The sequence below is a fragment of the Alligator mississippiensis genome, chromosome 14 (genome assembly GCF_030867095.1).
Source record: "Alligator mississippiensis isolate rAllMis1 chromosome 14, rAllMis1, whole genome shotgun sequence".
NCBI classification, from domain to species: Eukaryota; Metazoa; Chordata; order Crocodylia; family Alligatoridae; genus Alligator; species Alligator mississippiensis.
Genome location: NC_081837.1, coordinates 4,114,896 through 4,134,199, shown reverse-complemented (window position 1 = coordinate 4,134,199; position 19,304 = coordinate 4,114,896). Strand labels below are relative to the sequence as shown.

The 19,304-nt window shown below is 49.0% G+C and overlaps 1 protein-coding gene and 1 long non-coding RNA gene across 2 annotated transcripts in view; one reads left to right on the top strand and one right to left on the bottom strand.

Annotated features, from left to right (window-relative positions):
• Nucleotides 1-3,306: 3,306 nt before the first annotated feature.
• LOC109284596 (uncharacterized) lies at nt 3,307-6,168 on the bottom strand. The gene is made up of 3 exons (XR_002092118.2): nt 6,022-6,168; nt 4,885-4,966; nt 3,307-4,258 (listed from the first exon to the last, which is right to left on the bottom strand). It is a non-coding gene; the product is annotated as an uncharacterized LOC109284596 (long non-coding RNA).
• TBX4 (T-box transcription factor 4) overlaps nt 4,909-19,304 on the top strand; it is an 87,583-nt gene continuing 73,187 nt past the window's right edge. The window contains exon 1 of the mRNA XM_059717726.1: nt 4,909-4,975. Within this exon, the coding sequence (XP_059573709.1) occupies nt 4,933-4,975 (43 nt within the window). The 5' untranslated portion in view covers nt 4,909-4,932. The remainder of the gene's footprint in view (nt 4,976-19,304) is intronic.

Below are 19,304 nucleotides of genomic sequence, written 5' to 3'. Positions count from 1 at the left end.
GCCAGGTACTGGGAGAAGCAAGCCTAGTTCTCCTCCTCCTTTTGCAAACACATTAGCTGTGGTGCATATGAATATCTTCCCCTTGATTTCTTTGGCCTCAGGAGGGAACTGATGACAGAAATACTATTGCAAACTCAGTGGTCTGCCTTCCCTCGTGCAATTGCAAACAAGACCCAAGTGCAGAATTAACTTGAAAGCTTTTCCTAGCGGTGACAACCCGAGCTGTGCAGCAGGCAGCGGTACGGCTGCTGTCTCTCCCGCCTATTGTCTGGGGCAGGAATGTCTATTTTCTTCCTAGCCCGGCTGTTTCTTTTACGAATCAAAATCAAAGGTCTTCAAGGGAGCCAGAGAGTGCAAAGTCTGGCACTTGCTTTTAGCCTGGCCCCTCTGCTTAAAAAGGGTTCCTCCCTTTTTGTCACCCAATTACTGATCCAGGGACAAGGTCAGGGGGTCAAGACGCTTCAAGATTTCTTTGGTCTCCTCTTTAAAAATAATGCTCGTTAGCAGGACAAGAATGGCAGTGTCCATTGACTGGAGATTAAGCTAAGGCAGAGGATGCCAGTCAAGAAGGGGAGCTACAAAAGGTTACATAAATTCAGGGCAGTTAAAGGGATACCTGTCTGCTGATGGGGGAGGCATTGCTGAGATCCGGCAAAGGCTCTTCAGCGCAGAGCACCCTGGGACCGGGGTTTCTGTAAGGTCACTTGGAGAGTGTTATCATCTGCCAGGGGCATGTAAACTATGTTCCCTGCTGATTTTTTTTTCTGCATCATAGTATAATCCACCTTTGTAGTGTTGTGGCTATGCCAGTATTATTGAAGCAGATACAGGTAAAAGCCTAGGTTAAATGGATTTTCACTACCTAAACAGAGACAATCTTTGGGAAGGGGAGGAGGGTAGTATGCACCGGTCACTTTTTATCTTGGCCACTTTTCTACTGAAGGGACTCGGGAGAAATGCCTGAGCTCTGCACGCTGTCCAGTGGGATCGACAGGCCTTAATCATCTCTAGAGTGTTGCTGGGACCTGTCAGTCTGCTCCTCGACTGGGCTTTTCGCTAGCAGAGACCTCAAAACTGTTTCTCTTTCTCAAACAGAATAGCACAGGTGAGCTCCAGCCTGCCAGGTGGCACCCTGCACTGGCTGGATCCTTTCTAAGGAAAACCCGATGGCCTTGTTCAAATCTCAGTGCCAGGTAGTGAGCCGGCCTGAAGTGGACCCTGATGGAAATCAGGTGAGACTTGTTTGCTTTGATCTTTAATGCCATAGGAGCTTTAGGATGTTGAATCGCTGTTAGAAAAATATTATTGTCTGCAGAAGGACATGCACATCACTTCCAGCACCCCCACCCCCCTTTTGCTTTTCTTTTGCTAGCAATTGCTACTGTTTGCAGAGCCTAAGGACATGGTTTTAGCAACTTGTTTGGTACCCAGATTCCAGCTTAATGAGAGTGGAAGGTGCTTGAAGATCAGGGCCTTAACCAATCAGTACTGTAATCTCTAATCCTTTGGGCATATGCTTTTAGCCTGTAAACCACAGGAGAGAAAAACAGCTGTAATCCTATACGGGGTGGTAGCCAGGGCTCTCGGTGGAGTGCTCCTGAAATCCCACAATCACGCCCGTTGCAGGTGAGGAACATTGAGGTCTCCAGTGCAAGTGGCTGAACTGATGGTATGACATCCCCTTCCCTCTTACGAAATAGGCTTAGCTTCCCAACTCTAACTAGGATCTGGGATATGGTAAAGATCTGTGAGGCTGTGCTTTGATCTTGTCCTAATGACTTGCGTTTGAAAAGAAACCAGGGGGAGAAAAATCTGTTTACTCAAATGTAAAGCTTATTATTAGCAAAAAGCAACATTAGCCTAAAGGACAGGATGTTAAAGGGGAAAGGGGAGTCTCTCAGTTTATTTAAATTATTTATAAACCCTGGTGACAGTGAATGAGATGTGTTTCTTCCTAGGTCTCAACTTATATACACGGTAGGTCCCCACATTAAACAGGAATTCCTATGCACTTTCCCAGGGAGAGATGTTGCTGGGACTTGTTATTTAGAAAAGGAAGACTCGTGTTCAGACATGCTTACCAAAGAAGGATCGTTTTAGACATCAAACAGCAAACGGCTGGTGTTTGTTGGGATGAACTCCCTAACCTGAAACTGCAAAGATCTTTAGTGCATTATTTTCCTATGGGAGGGGAGAGTTGCAAATCAGTCACAAAACTTCTCAGGGCAGGAGGTGGCAGGCTTCTTGTGGTGCATGAAAAGGGAAAGATAATGGCTTGTAGATCCTAGGGTGGAGAAATCTCTCTTTCCTAGCAGGAGCCATGGATAGAAAGAAATAGTTGTAAAGCATACAACACTTTACAATAGAAACGTACAAAGAGAAAAAAATATTTCCTATTTTACCTGTGGAGAGAGAAGGTGATTTTTTTTTTCTTGCAGTCATTGCAATTTTCTTGCAATCCTGCTCCTGTAGGAAAGCGAATATACCTGGAGAGCTAGAGGCACAGAGGACATTTTTTGCACGTCGTGCTATGAGAAAAACAGACTCCAACCTCCCAATTTTACACCTCCTGCCTTAGTCTTGAATAGTTAGACCCTGACTTTGATTTGTTGCAGGCACAGGATAGGGCTCTTTCCAGCACGACCTGCAAAACTAGTAGCTTACACCTGCTAAGAGAACCGTGTTTGTTGGTCCGCGCTTTGCATCCCGTCTTTCTCCACTCCCCCACCCAGCCCCTTGTCTCATTATTGCAAGATGTATCCCAAAAAGCAGCAAACAATCCCAGATTTCCCCACCAGATGTCGCTCCATGCCAAATTCCTGGATGCCCAGACTATCTTTTGAAAGGCTCGCTCTGCTTTGGAAAGCTTTGCCTCTCAGACTGAGTTCATCTGTAAGGTGCAAATCTGTAAAGTTTTATACCACATGCAATTGGCTGTCCAGGCAGATAGACCTATTTATTAAAATAAGTGCATTCAGCTGGACCAGGTCCAGACACCGCATGGGTGAACCAGGGACTGGACACAAAAGGGGGCTGGAAAATGGTAATTTTAAAATTATTATCATCGTGATCTCTGATGAAGGGGGGCCCCCGATACTAAAAGTTCGCCCGGGGCCACCAGGACTCTAGGTACGGTGCTGAGCTGGACTTGTGTGAAAAAAGATGTAGTGAAAGAGTGAGGTTTCTTTATTGCTTATGTTGCCAGTGGATAAGTTGGCGTTCTTTATTTGCCCCTTTGTAAAAAGACCGCAGGGAAGAAAGAGGAGGGGCGATGCAGCTAACCTTTGTGACTTCCTCACACACGCAGGTGTGTGCTAGCGCCAAGAGCTTTTCTTCCAAACATTTCCATGACTCCCTGAATTATGACTCGGGGCTTTTTCATATAACCTAGTTCATTTTCCAAGGCTCAGAAACCTTTGCTGAAATCAGTGGGAGCTAATGAGGGCTCAGCACTTCTTAAAAAAAAACCCCTCTCCCTCTTTGGGAGCCCAAATTTAGGCTCTTTTTTTTTCTTTTCACAGTCACGCTTAACTTCCCTCCTCTGATCATCACTTTGTCTCCCCTTCATCTTCTCCCCACACCTGGGCTCCTTAACTCATGTTCTTGCAAAGGAAGTAAGTAGCCCAATAATGATCTGCTTGTTGTTCAAGTGGCCTCTGCCCCGCCGCCGCATCTGGTTTGGGCTCCTCTGATCCTGCCTGGCATCCAGCTCGCCTCTCCCTGGCACCAATGTCAAACACTAGCCTAAAAGCAACGGGCAAAGAGGAAAGCCAGTTTGATCTGCAAAGCACTGTTCACTTTCTTGAGGTTTTCCTCTTCCGCCGGTGCTTTTTATCTCCACCTTCTACTGGGACGAAGTGTTTTGAAGTCTCAGTCTGACCCGGGTTAGATCTGCGTAGTTTCAGTCCTGTTGCTCAGAGGAGATTTGGGTGAGACTAAGGTCTTCCTCAACAGAAGGAAAAAGACCAAAAGTCCTGATGGTTTTTAGGGGATGCTGCCAGTAGATGGCGCGAGTGTAAGTACATTGCTTGCAACTTGACTTTCCCCCCCTTATTTTCTGCTAGACAAATGCATGTCCCAGCTCTTGGCCAGACCCGTGCGCAGGGTTGTCTGCCTAAAGAGAGTTGAACAGAAAACCTGCGATCAGCTGGTCACGGTGCAATACAGCAGCTCCTTTCAGAAGACCGGTAGTACCTGACTCGGTTGGGGTGAAAGGGCATCGGCGTGCACGGAAACATGTTGTCCTGTTTGCATTTGCCTACAAGGTGAAGCGCATAGAAATCTGACTTGGCCAAAGGGTGGCTGGAACGCGCCGCTGTGTTTGCAATGGCTGTAGCCCTGCAACGGTGCCATGTTGATAGGCTGATACCCCCAAACCCAGGCAAAAAGCAGCCTGACCGGACAGGCCCGCCGGTAAGAAGAGCGCTTTGCTCCTGTCTGGCATATCCCTTGTCCTTTCTACGCCGCGGGAAAGGGGCAGGGGCTGGGCTGGGAGCTCTGCATCGCGGCTGCCACCTGCAACAGGAGTCCTCTTCACAGGGCCAGCACTTGTTCCCCGTGGGTGGCTGGGCTGCAGGACAACGGGCACGGGGTGGCGGGGAAGGAGGGGCAATTGTTTTAGGGGTGCTCCATGACAGGACAGGGAGTTACACCCTGCTCCTGCTGTTACCGGCGGCACTGGGTGCCTAGGCCAACCCGCGCAGTGTTTGGTGCTGGGGTTCATGGTTGGCAGAAACTTTCTGGAAACTTGAGGGGGCTCCGGGCTAACTTGTTCTCGCGCACTGCTTATGAAACCAGTTGGGTTCAGTGGAGCAGGGAGGCGCGGGGACTTTGCTCGGCCCTCACAGCAGATTAGGGTTCAGGCTGGTCAAGCATTAAACCTACCTTTTTGGCTGCACAGCCTATTTCTGTGGGGCAGAGCCGGACACAGGCATGGGCGAACCAGACACCGGGACAGAAAGGGGGCCTGAAAATGGTAATTTAAAAATGATTATTATCATTATCTCTGGTGATACTAACAGTTCGCCCGGGGCTGCTGTGGGGCCTCTGGGGGGGGAAATATCACGACTTTGCCAGGTAGCAAAGAGCAGTACGATGTGATCCCAGGTGTAGCGGTGACCGTGAGAGCCAGGGGAGCGGCAAGGGCCCTCTACCTCCCTTCCCTCACCTGTAGCAGGGGAGTCCTTACTCCAGCCCCTCCCAAGGATGCTGCGGGGCTCGTGTTGGGATTAGGCCCCGAAACGCTGTTAGTCTTGGCAGGTGGAGGTGACAACACCCTGCCAGTAGCACTCCGTGCCCTTTCACAACACTGGCATGAGCTTTCCAGAGAGGTTGCACGAGAGCCTTTCTTTTCCTCCTCTGCCATTCCCCTCTCTGCCCTCCCAGGAGCTTCTCTGGAGCCTGCGCCGGCGCTATCTGCTAGCCCGGGAGGTGATTATCAGCAAGCGCTTTCAAGATTAGAGACCCATATTTCTGCCTGCTTCCCCCAGAGCCGGCTAGTTTTGAGCTGAATTGGATGCAGACTCCTTGGCTCCGCAGTGCTGATTATTTGGGTAACCTTTCCCTTTTCTGGTAGCTCCCAGAAGAGGATTCGGACAGCCTTTCTGCATGCGGGTTTGAACAAACCACGTGCATCACCCCGGCTAGACCCCTTCCCCATCAGGGTGACGAGGGCAAAAACGGAGGTGTCTCTAAATCGAATCCCATTCTGCAACAGTGAAAAAGGTCTCGGTGCATGAGTGCGGGGGCTGCTGGGGTTTTGGTTTTCGGAGGTCAGTGTAAGACTGTCACTGAATATTTCCCAGTAAAGACCTGCGAGTAGCAACCAGCTGCTGAGGGACTTTGCTTTCGGTGCATTGATGCTGCGTGTTGGTGGACAGGTTTAAACCCGGGACCTTTCTCAGTCCTACCTCCTGCCCTTGAGCTCTGCTGAGGGGTTTTTAAATTTTTTAATTTTTGGGTGACCAAAGCATAGGCAGGATGTTGGTTTTACATCAAGTCTGTTCCCGTTTTACCTCTCACCTGAGGTCAGATGCAAGCAGCACAGCGTAGGCAGTCGAACTTGTGAGCTGTTCCCTGGGAATCTGGCTCTAGCAAAGAAACCTGGGACACGGGGAACGGGTGGTCCATTAACCTGAATTAAAAGCTCTACTGTAAACCAGCAGGAAGGGGCTGGGCAGCATCACCTGTGCGTGGTAGAAATGCAGCTCATCTGGAGGCGGAGTTGTGGGTAACAGAGTAGTGAAAAATATTAGTGATGCGCCGTCTGTGAGACCACACAGGGTATTGTGTTGATGTATTCAATAGCTTTTGTGCTACAGCAAGGGATGCTACTGCTGAAAGGGGTGGAAATTATCCAGGACAAAGTCTTTATCTCAGATGCAGAGGGATCTTTACCTTATAGCGGGATCTGGTGTCTTCACTCTGGCATGCCGTGGGGAGGAGAGCCCTTCCCCTAACACTCCTCTGTATAGGAGCCCAAGACTTGAACCTGCAGCTTTCTAACCTGGAGGTGAGCCTGAGAGAGACTGCAACATAAGTGGACTTTGACTGGGATATTTATGGAAATGCTTGTGTTGCTTTCGGGAGTCTTTGTATGTGGCTTCAAGGGAGCGGCATCAGATACTCTAGGCTGTGTATGACCAAAGTTTGGTTTTATCCCTGTGAATAAGCCCTGCATACAGGTGCCTTTAATGCCCATTGGAATATATGGGACCATATATATGGATATATATATCCATAAAAGGTGGTCCAAGAGGGCTTGGAGCTCAGCCCATTGGCTTCTATATCAGGGACAGGGAGTATTAGTAATGCAGATCTATTTTGCACAGTAAGAAGTGGGTGAGCGTTTGGAGAATACAGAGACGTTTCTCCAGCCTCGAAGCTTACTGCCCGGACCTGCGTTTCTTATGGTTTTTCTTAATGCATAATGCAACTCTGCTATTTTTCCAAGAGCTTTCACTTCAGAAACTCGCCCTAGTAAGTGTTCTTGTTACTCCTTGACAAAATCCATTCTTGAGATGGAAAAAAGCTCTTTTCAAGGAAAACATGTCATTTCAATGGAAAAGGAGTTTTCCACGCTGTTTCTAATTTTAAAGCAAAGACTTGGAACGCGCCCATAGACTTTGAAATCAGAGCCGACTCTCGCGCTTTCCAGGTTTTAGCCACCTTTTCCTTCTGGTTTCAAACTGCTCCCTCTGTTAACTAGACAATATTCATTCCTCCTTGGTGGATTTTGCATAGATCGTTTCCAAGACACAATCCTGTTCATCTTGCTTTTTCTTTTTTTAGAGTGGGCACAAAACATTTGAATTAACTTTATAGGCCCAACCTAATGGGTTGTGAAGGGAGGAATTGACAGGCCATTTCATGCATCCCTCTATGCATGTGCTTCAAAATGAGGCATCCGTGTTCATTCAGCGCGTCCACGTCCGGTCTGGGGGAACTATCATTTTCCTCTGATAGTTTTCTCTGTTTTATATCTGACAGAAGCAGCCCAGCTTCTGCTACCTTCAACCTGCTCGGCCTGAGAGCGACTCTGTTAACGGCCGACGTGCCGTGCTGCTTCGGAGCCAGTAGTGGGAGCACGAGAGTAATTTTTCCTTGCTGTGCGGCTCCTGGATTTTTATTATCATTTCTCAGCAGCCAAGTGTCAGGTCAAGCGCACGGGGCGGTCAGAGGGCTCCACCTCCCGTTTTAAAGATTAACGGGAGGGCTCCTACCTGCCAAGAGCCGTGCATTCCTCCTGCAACAACGGATGCCGTCACTAGCACCTCGGGCAGAGCCGAGCCTTGCACTCCTTACACTCGCCGGAGGGTGTGAGTGACGGCATCCCCTGTAGCAGGGGGAACAGAGCCACCTTCTCTTGGCAGGTAAGCAAAGGAGGAAACAGCTTGAAAACACTGTGAGCTACAACACCTCTTTCTGACCAGTAAATGGAGCCAACGCCTGGTGCTTCTGGTCGTTGCGCAGAACTCGCCCAAGCCAACGGGACGCTCACCTGTGTCGAGACGGGCGATTTTTATCCGTTCGTGATACGAGATGCTGGGCCTGCCTTGGTTTTTGTGTTGTGCCAGATAGCGGGAGTGCAAGGCAAGTCACAGCCTTTATGAAGATCGCTTCTCCTGGATCTGATCTGGGGCAGAAGTCTTTCGTAGAAACTTGCAGCCGGGGACGAATCCTGCCCAGCTGGTACCCGGGGAAGGTGCAGAACTGGTGCAATATCCCTGCAGACAGGGGCAGGAGGAGCCAGGGTTTGGGGAGCCTGTGCTGGGGGAAGGTGTCTTCTCTTTCCATGGCCCTGTGGTGCCTCCCCCCATGTGTGGTGGATCCCATTCGTGGGAAGGTCCCCCAAGGTGCCCAGCAGACAGACTCCTTTCTGGGGTCAGGAAGAGTGCCCATGCCCTTGGCTCTTGTTTTCCTGCATAAATCGGGAGGCAAATCCACTGCACCCAGCTCTGCGCTTGCACTGAACGGTGGGAGAAGGAGGGGGCAGGAATGACATGTACCCGTGACCTGGTCTCTTTCCAGCCTTGCAAACTGCAACTATAAAAGGTCTTGATTCTTAAATGTACCTTAAATACTATTTCCCAGAACAGTGGAGTTCCATTATTATTATTTTTTGCAACACGGTAGTGCCAGACAGCTCCAAGAAAAATCAAACTCCTGTGTGCTAGGCTCTGCTCACACACCCCTACACATTACAAGCACTTACAGTCTCTAAAGGGAGGGGAGGAGTGTGTGTATGTGGGGTTGGGGAGGGCTTCTTCAGCTGGTTTGCAGATGGAGAAGTGAGCACTAGGGTTGTGTCAGCATGTGCCCCGTGCCTAGTCCAGAGAGAGATGCTCCTGAGCACGCTTGCTCCTGCTCACACGTGCCAATCCTGGAAATGCAGCATTGGACTGGCATGCTGGGGCCAGAGGTGTGGGGAGAAACGCCAGGGGACCCACGCGGAGCAGTTTCTCACTGCATGTCTGGCCCATACGCAGGTGGGCAAGCCATGCTTAGGAGTGTCCCTTAGGTTATGTGCTGCAGGTAGGCTGTAGTGACTTGGCCAGGATCATGCAGGGCATCTGTGGCAGAGCCAAGCCCTGGCCCCTGCCTTGGCCCAGGCCCAACTCAGCCTCTGCCCTCCCTGCATTGGCAGAACAGCCAACAGACAAAAGCTCCTGCCCTTAAAAGAAAGGGCGAGCAGAGAAATATTTACACAGGCATCGGCATCGTGATGTGGGCTGACATGACCCACTTAGGTGCAAAGAAAACAGGCTTTTTTTTTTTTTTGCTTTAAACAAGGTCATCCCATCACCAGGTTTAAGTGGGTTGCATTGTAAAATCCAGTTATTTCAACAAACCATTTTCTGACAAATGACGCCTGCGCCGCTCTGTGTATAATCTCTGTAAACCTCTTCCCTGCTGTTTACCTAACCTGGACGTGGAGAAAGAAACTCTTGCACGTTAAATATCACGGATGAGAAAGGACTGTGGAAGCTCTCGGCGCTTGTTTCCTCGGGCGGGCGGGCGTGCTCGGTGCTGCGGGAAACGGCCCGTCTTCACAGGGCAGGTCCTCTCTGAGAAGACGACCCCTTATTCCCGGGGGAGGTATTGCCCTGCCTTGCAGATGGGGGCCGAGGCCCGTTGGCTGCCATCACGCAGGGAGTTTGCAGCAGAGCTGGGAGCAGGCCTGATGCCAGCCTTGTTCTTCCTCCTGCTTGACTGATCGCAAGAGTGGTGTGAAACGTGCGGCCAGGGACAACCCCACAGCTGGTGCATGGGGAGGGCTCTTCCCAGTGCAGAACGGGTGCAACATCCCTGCGGCCGGGGCGGGAGAAGGCAGGGTTTGGGGACTCTGTGCCGAGAGAGGGTGTCTTGTCTTTCCGTGGCCCTGTGGTGGATCCCGTTCGTGGGAAGGTCCCCCAAGGTGCCCAGCAAAAAGGCAGGTCAGGAAGAGAGCTCCAGGCCTGGCTTGCAAAGGCCCTTGCCCACTGGGGCTGTTTGCTTGGTACCGGACAGTCTCTTTCCCTCCAAACCCTGATTTTTAATGACTGATTTGTGCATGTGATTTTTTTTTTTCCAAAATGGCTTGAAACACCGGTGAGGGAAGAAGCAGCAGGAGGGGAGCCTTCAGAGTAACTATTGCTGCCCAAGACCCTCCTCGCTCGGCATGTTTAGACTATACGCTCCCTATGTCTGAAAGAAGGTGCTTGTGCCCAAAACTTGCACAGAACTTTTTTTCCCCAACTACTCGGTTGGTCTAATAAAAGATATCCCAGCTACCCAACGAAGCTTGCCTGCCTGTGTCTTAGACCTGCACGGCTACAACCAAAAACCCTCAGGTAGGGACTGTATTTTCCCCACTCGATATTGTGTAGCCTCTGGGCATGATAGTGCTGAGCGCCCCACAGGTGCTTAAGCAGAATAAAGATGCTCCCTGCCACTGTGTCAAGAAAAACCCAGTGGACTCGACTCTTAGCACCAGCATTTTAGGATCTGCGGCTGACTCCCTTCCCCACCCTCCCACCACCGCCGTGCGCTATATCCGTGCAACACTGATTTCAAAGGGGAGTGCTAACTCTGCACTTGCGTGTGGCAGCACATGATGTGAAGGAGGGGCCTTTGGAAATTGGTGGTGGGGGACGGGACTCCCTTTCTTCCCGAAGGCAGGGCAAGCAGCGGGGCAGCCTTGCTGGTGCTGCTGTGGGTATAAGCCAGCAGGGGGAGAGCTGAGAGCGGCATGGCCGTAACACGGCCCATCACGAGACCTCCCCAAGTACGTGTGTTTTTCTCAAGGATATACAAAAATGCACCCAGCACTTCCAGCTCCTTGCAGTATGGGCTCCAGGTTCCCGTCTTTCTAGGCAATGCAAAGGCTTGGAGAACTTGTGCAAAGGGTTTTGCAAAATTTTGCTAGGTGCAGCTCGCTCCGTGCCGGCGAATGAACGCGTGTGCACATGCACAAGTGTCGTAGGAGGCCGGTGTCTCGATGCCTTCATTCCTTCTGTATCAAGTTTGCATGTCGCTTGGAAGCCTGAGATTCGATTCGCTTTCAGCGTCCTCTTCTATGAATTAATAGTAATAGGCATTTCCCTTTGAGGACTGCTCCCTGGCTAGGAAGCAGAGGACTCTGCCAAATTCAGCTCTAAACTCTGGTTTCCAGAGGTTTGGGAACTGTTTGTGATTTAAGGCTCGATGGTATTTCAGGCTGGGCCGGCTTGTTTGCCAAGTAATTTGGATGCCTTCCTTTGATCACCCTGATTATTGAGCACCACTGTAAAAGACGTACATGATTTTAATGAGGACAAACTGTCCGGCTCATAAAAGATAGCCATGGTGAGTGAAATATCTTCTGCCTGTGACAACTCAAAAGTCTGCATGATAGGGAACACGAAGCCTTTGCCATTTGGCTGAGGTGATGAATTTGTACGGTTTGCCTTGGAGCCAGAAAGGTACGGCCGCTCGGGCAGAGGGACAAATTGTGTTGGTCTCATACAAAATCCCTCCATTTAAACAAGCAAACCTGGGTCCAGCCTTGCATGCTAGTAGTGATGCAATGAAGCCTTTGTTAAGGTTCACAGCCTTTGTTGATTTATGCAAGACCTAAAAGGTGGCTAGGTGCTTTCAAAAGCAAATTGGGAGGGGGGAGGGAGACAGGATCTTCCTGAGCTAACGAGCTTTCAGTGGAAGGTCCCCTTCCTGTAGCTCTGTGACAAGGCAGATGCTTGCACTTGAGTTTCCTTGTGACCAGCAGGACCTGATGTGTGCAGGTCCTTGCATCTCACCCATGTCTAAGGCAGAGCAGGGCCTTATTTGAGATATGAGACCACGCATGACGGAAACAAGTGTGGACTGGGATGAGGATGCATGGTGATCACCATGATGAGACGCTGTGGTTACTTATGTGAGGGAAATGCATATCTCAATGAATCCATAGTTGCAAACAGAAAATCAGAGACGTGGAAGGAGTGGGTTTGTAAGATCAGCTCGTTTAAAAAGATGCTAAAGGGAGGGAAGTGAAGACCCTGCCTCATCATTGATCTGGAGACAACTTTCAGTAAAGGATTCGTTAAAAAATATTGGCATAAACTAAGAAGAAAGCTGCCGCTGAGTGCGTGTATTAAAATGCTGAATGAATGGCGTTTTATTACCTAAGGTACTCTTTCCTGCCCTGGTACCGTACGTAGCACATGGCCTCGAGCAAAACCCAGCGCAAGAGTTCTGTCGGACCAAAGTATCGCGGGATCAAGCCTTGAGCTTTACAGTACGTTGTACTGAACGGTGTTAAAGCTACCGCTACATCCAGCGACGTGGCATAGAAATTCTTCATGCTGTTTTGAAACAGTTGAATAGTGGGAGACGCCTTACGCATTGGGGCAACGGGGGGAGGAAATGTGGACTGGAGAATGCTGCTCCGCGCATATCCCATGTGTGTGTTTAGGTCCTGGTCCGTTTGCTCATTAGGATGGATGGAAAAAACTCCCATTGACTTCAGTGGGATTGAAATTTAGGGTCTCATGACATCTGGATTTGGTCCCTTTTACTCTGGCTGTGACGGTCGTGTCATGAATGGTGCAATTCAGCTGTTTGCATGATGAATTAAGGTACAACTTCTGCCCCTCTTGGAAGTGCAGTGGCTTATGTGTAAAACCTCATTAGCCTCTTGACTCGGTGACAGTGCTGCAGAAGATGGCTGCTCCGTAGAAATCCTCTAAATGGCACTCCGCTGGCACGCGGGAGAGACTTCCAGTGGAAAGTCGTGACGTTTTCCAGGACATAAACTCATCCAGTAATAGCGGTGAGTGAATCGGCTGCTGCTCTGGGACTGGCCGCAGCTCCTGGGGTTTCAGCTGTGCTTCCAAAATACCTCGGAGAAACATTTTGCTAAAGCCCCTCCGATCTGACCCATAATCTCCAAGCCAGCATAAATAGATGCATTTATTTAGCATGTTAGCAACAGAGGGAAGGAAATGCAGCCCCGCTCTGTAACTTGGAACAGAAAAGTCCTATAATTACACGGCAAACCAAAACATGAGGGAGCAAACAGATCACAGCTCAGCTGTTCTTTACCCTCCGCCTGCCAAAGCCGGTTGTAATCCCGCCATTCCCAGCAGCCACCATGCTGTGTGCAGGCTCGTACAATGGCTTTAAAAGTCTTGATGTAAGCCATTTAAGCAAGCCTGTCCGATATAAGAAGTGCAGCCATATAATGATGTAATACATTTGTTTAGAGCTGCAGGGATCTCCGCATTACAGAATATCTACAACGAATATTGAAAATGAGGGTGATTTTTATATTCGCTCCTAAAATAAAAAGCCAGAAATTCCGGTGTCTCTTAAGATGTGCTTGGAAGCTATATATTCTTTCCATTTTTTTTGGTATTTCACTGACATTTTCAGCATTATGTTTAACGAGATGCTACGTTACCGCAGATCACTTTGGTGGATAAAGGCATTGAAGTATTTGTGGAGAAACCAACAGATAAATCTGGTTATCATTGAAGTTTCTTATAAAGCGTACATAGCAATCAAGATACTGATCACAGCAGTAAATTGAAAATATATTGAAATCATAAAGCATTGTTTCGATTTATTGGTCATATAAAAATGTTTGAACCATTTTTTTTTCCCCTCTGCCTTGTGTAGAAAGATGTGGAAGCTGTTATAGGAAAATCTGCGGTGTTGTTGGTCTAAATTCCAGTGCTGGACAGAGAAAAAGAGATGTCCTGTGTTTGTAGGTATTTGAACAACAGGAACAGTCTGGGTGTAATGCATTGACCAAGCATGTAGTATACCGGACCATTGCATTTTTCCCCAGGGCCAGCTTCAGAGCCATTGAAATGGAAGCAGAGACTTTTGCATGGGACAAATGCTTACTTCTGTCCTCCTGGGATCTAGTTTTACTTTCTAATTTTGTCAGCTATTGGCCTAAACCCTCCTGAATACTGAGCCGTGACACAGTGGGCGATGGGCGTGAGATACAGCTGTGCTTTACAAAGCACCTCTAAACATGGCTGTGTCGGGTGCATGCCAGGTCTGTGCATTAGGCCTGCGTGTTACTTCGGCCCCTCGGGAGCCCTTCCTTGACTTTCAGAGGCACACGGGCTTTGTGCCTCTTCTCTGAAGACTTTGGCTTTTGTCACTCCGATTAAATGTGGCAAACGCGTCGCTCAGGCTCCAAGGGTGTGGGTTGCAGCCGTGTTGGTCCAAGGACGTCGGCAGACAAGTGTCTTTGGGTAAATGCGGTATCTTTTTATTAGTTGGAAAAAATCTTCTTAGCAAGCTTTTGGGCACAAACAGCCTTCGTCAGGCTCTACGTACCGGCCTTTTGGGGAGCTAGTTCATGCCCACTTCTGAAAGGGGAATATCCCCCCCTTAACCTCTAGGGATCACGTTCTCTGAAATCAGCTTTTTATCAATGTTCAAGTCAACTAATCCCCGGATAACTCGCCGGATCAGTTCACGCAAGCCCATCCTTGGCCTGGGTCGCATTTCATCAGGGGTATTCTCTTTTACTCCCCTTTCCAGTTTCTCTTCACCCTCGAGGAATTTGGAGAGAGAGAATCAACTCACTAGAGCAATATTGGGCATATTTTTGTCATCCCTGCCTGTCTCGCCCACTGGACTGTGTGCCCGTAGCACTGATACGAATAGAGTCTGTCCTTTCTTTGGTGCTCTGCTTGTTAAGCTTTGGCTCCCCAAACTGCACCAGTGTTTAGATTTTAATGGTTTCCATCCAGTGCAGGGGAAGGCTCCTGATGGCATTGCTTCCAGTCTTGACTACACTATTACCCATCCTTCTTCGATCATCTGTTTCTTTCTTTCGATCCCACTGCTGCCCCATTTTGGTTCATCCAATTATTTGCATAATATTTCTCTTCCTTAGTAGCCGGCCTTTACCAAATTGTGCAGGATGAAAGGGGAAGGAGCCCTGAGTGACTGACTTTCCTGCAGCATTTTCATCTTGCAGGTAGACTCTCACAAGTATACCCCTACCATCTTCCGGCATATCACTGTAAAATGGGGGTGGCAGACTTTAAATGTTAGGGTGGGGAGTCAGAAGCTCTGACTTTCTTTCCCCAACTTTGCCACCTAACAGACTCCTTGTGTAGCCACCACCACGACTGGCCTGAGATCCCCAGAAAACAGCTGCTGCCCAAAGCATTGTTTTCCTATCCATACTTTATTAATCTATGGACCCAGCAAAAGTGGCTATTGAAGGATTTCAATTAAGCCTGTTACTCCAGTACTTTAAAAAGCAAAATCAGAACAGACAAAAGTTTTCCCTGTCTCATTTATTTGCCATGGCTTGTAGGAAAGTTTGAGTATAACTTTACAAACAGGAAACTAAGGTAACTTCTTCAAAGTCACCCAAAAAGCCTTGAAGTTTCCAAAGTCCCAGACCAGCTACTTAGTCACAATTCCACCTATTAGGTGTCTAAGTGATACCTGGATTTTTAAGTGTGATCCCAATCCACCCTGTAAAACCACGCACACCACTTTTCATAGATGCTGCTAGGGTTGGAAGGGACCTCAACAGATCATCGATTTTAATTATTTAGTCTTAAGGCTAGGATGGACAAAAAGAGAGGTGCATGTTTGTATGCAGATTTTTTTTTTTCCCCCAGGAACTTGACCAGGGAGGAATAGGATTGCACTTAGACACCCAAGTCATGCTGAGATGCCTCGTGGGTGGAATAGGATCTGGCCTGGAGTATGATCTGGTTCCACCCCACGTGAAACAGAAAAGTTAGCTCAAAGGTGAGTGACTTTTCCTTAAGCCTGAGATTAAGGGTTGCTACAAAACTAATGTCTTTTCTGGGACTCGAGCAGGGTGGAACAGGATTGCACCTAGGTGCCTGGGGGGTGGAATAGCATCTGGTCCCCAATGTCCCGTTAAAGCGTTCACTCAGGACGTGGGCAGATCTGCACAAAAGAATTTGGAGCCGTCCCAGAGCTAATGGATTTAAAGTCATAGCAGCAAAAGACCGTAGGCTTTCTCTGCTGACTCCAGTCCACACGTGCTAAATCAGGTTGCCTCTGCTGCCAATGCCGCAGAACGTAACTCAGACATGTCGTTAAAGGGTTAACCCCAGCAACTGTTGGATAAGTGTAAAAATATTAATAAGGTTGCCGCGGGTTTCTCCAAAATTGGAATTTACTGTGGTAATCAAAACTAATGTTTTGGATCCATGCAACATCCCTTGTTGGAATGAAAGACTAAATTAAACGGTCCGTCATAAAGAGTGTACGTAACCAAATCAATCATATTTATTGCATTTAATCAAAACTTGATTCAGTTAAATGTATTCCATATGATAGCCCTCCGATTCACATGATACACTCTTATTTCAAACCTGTGGTGCAGATCAGTAAATATTTCACCCTTAAACAGAAGGGAAGGCTCAAACTTTGTGGTGTGAGGCATTAATAGGATTAGTGGCATTCATTTGCTTGTGCCGTTAAGAGGAGGGCTTGGACATCCGAGCACAAGGCCAAGGGGACGCTCACCGTGCACAAGTGCTGCTCGTTTCATCCGGTGCTAATTTCATGTTGCATTGTGCAAAGAGGGGGAAATTCTCCGCTGTGCAAAGCCAGCACAACGTCCCGGCAACCTTGTAACACCCATTGAACATCCTATTTCTGTGAGCTTCGCTAGCATTTAAAAAGAGGCATGGCTTTGTGTTGGTTCCCTGCACAGAGAAGGTTTTTATCCTCCTGCCCTGACCCAGCACCCTGTGCTGCATGAGCAGACCAGAGCTCTGTGGAAATCCATAGGGGATCCGTGTGGGCCCAGAGGTTCACCCGAGCGTGTCACAGTGCAAGGTTGAGGCATCAGGATGCCTACCTTGAAGGGTTTGCACTGCGCTGTGTGTGGAGGGGAGAGGCAGTGATCATGCCAGTTCTCCAGCATGGGGTGTCAGGGATCCCATGACCCCCCGTGGCATCTGAATTAAAACACAGCTCTCTCTCCTTCATAAGCTCCCACCGTAAAGCAGTGTGCACGCGTACGCTCCGTAACGTCCCAGCTCCTGGCTTTGTTTGCTCCCTGGATCCTATGCTGTAATAGTAACAACGCCCCATAAATTCCAGGCTAAACTTTCTCCCCCAAGACTGGCCAATTCCAGGCGTTTTCCATGTACAACCCCTCTGACCCAGGCCTTAATTACCTCTGCCCTAGGAAAGGCTTCCACTGCTCTTATATCCTGGTGCTAATTGAATCCACCTGACCTGGCAATAATTGTACGGCATCTTCGGGAAGGCTTCAAGCACCTACTAGGCTGGCTGACTCGCCAGAGAAACCCTGCGTTTGCTATGCAAGCTTCTCGGGAGATTTGTGCCCAGTGGCCTTGGCTTTATGCCTATTCCCCTGATTTCAGCCAAGGGGAGGGCAGAGACACAAGCTTAGAGTTGGATCCAAACTTTAAATTCCTATATGTGCAGAATAGAGGGCTTTGGATGGACCCAGACCTGATACTGTCTGGCTGCAGAGCTTAGTTTGCTTCGGGCTGGATGGTCTGCGTTTTGTGCCCTGCCCCTTATTCTGCTTCTTCCCATGGTACCCCCCGAAGTCGTATATCCTCCTTCTCCCCGGCATAATTTGTTCTGTGCCGAGGAGCCTGTTTGGTATGTTGACTTCTTCCTACGCAGAGTTTTTCCCCCCGTTGTTCTCTACTGCCCAAGACAGATGGGATTTGGAACATATGGCTCTCAGAGCCAACCGGTATTTTTTTTTTTAACCTAATAAAAATAAGAAAAGGCCTGTTGGAGAAGGAGGCGATGTCCAGTCGCTTGAAGTTGTTGAAGTAAAGTCGTGACTTGTTCTGGGGGAGAGACTGTCTGTCCTCCCCAGTCGTGGGCAGCCCCGGGCCCAGACATGGTTGGTACTTATAATAAAAAGCACCATTTGGAGAAGAGGATTTGAGCAGCCTGGGCCTTTTTTCCTCTTCCTGCATTATATACGTTATATTAGAATTCCTCCTAGCTCTGTAGTCCGCGACATTAATCTTCCCTAAAAATGCACTCCTTCCACAAAGCCTCTCTGTATTGATCCAACAAAGACAATTATATATTTAGAGGGGGAACCAGCTGAAATGTTTGAGATTGGGCCTTCAGCTGGATTTATTATGTGTCTGAACTATATTGTCTGCCTATTTTTTATTCTAAGCCCCTATGACAGGGGTCATGTCTTCCTCTATATACTGTACAGCACTGAGCACACTGATGGGGCTATATTAAATACTAAAAATGATTAATAGCAATGTATAAATAAGCACACACTTCTGTTTTGGTTAGAGAGGGGGGATTTGGGGGTTTGGGGGGGGGGGGTTGAAGTGCAACAATACAGTCGCAGGTCCCATGCCTGCTCCTGTTGGAATTAATGACGTAAACTGGTGAGGTCCGAGCGAAAAACAACGCTCTTGGACAACCGACATGTCCCTTTTCCCAAGGTCTGGCTCCATGCACAAAAGGTCATTCCCAAATGATGCTGTAGGAAGGTCCAGACCACAACATCTCTCCGGAGCAGGGGGCTGCGAGGCTCCTTCCCCCAGGGCCTTTCTATCCTAGACCTTCGCCTTCCTCAGAAGGCTGCTTTAACCTTCTTTTAATAATGAGGGTTCACTCTAATGAATCCCGTCTGCCCCGGTGAGCACCAGTAATTAATAGGCAGGCTGCCAACCACTGCTGATAGAAGAGGGGGGCAGGAGAGTCCAGCTGCGGTGTTGCGAACGGCCAAGCTCCCACCATTGTCCGAGGAACAGGGTTTGAACCTGTCCTTTGCATAGCATGCTTCTGCAAAGGTCCGGGCTCTCGAGTTACTACGTCTTCAGAAAAAAGGCAGACGTTTGCAAGGAAACGAGGCACGGGCAAAGGCCGGTCGTGACATTTCCGATGTCGCGTTTCGCGAACCGTTTCAGGGAAGCGTCTCGGGTTGGTTCCCAAGTCCTTTCTCTGGTTTCTCCCAGCCTGAAGGGAGCCCTCCCGCAGCTGTCCTCAGCCAAAGGAAGGGGCTGTTCAAGACCTCGACCCTCTCCGCAGAGCTTCACGGTGCTACGCTAACGTGGCTACGCTGCTTCCGGGTGAGGGGCTGGAAGTGTGAAAGCCTCATCCCTATAGACGTGCCCTAGGGATACACGTCCAAAGGATGTTCTTGCAAGTCCTTTGCATTGACGACTGCCCCGAGAGACCGACTTAGCAGCAGCGGTAGGCAGAGACTGGGGGAGAGGCGCTGATGCTGACCAGAAGCTCTGCCTCAAAAATATTGGTATGGAGAGGATAAGAAGCCAGGCCAGCCACACTGAGAGCGTGCAGAG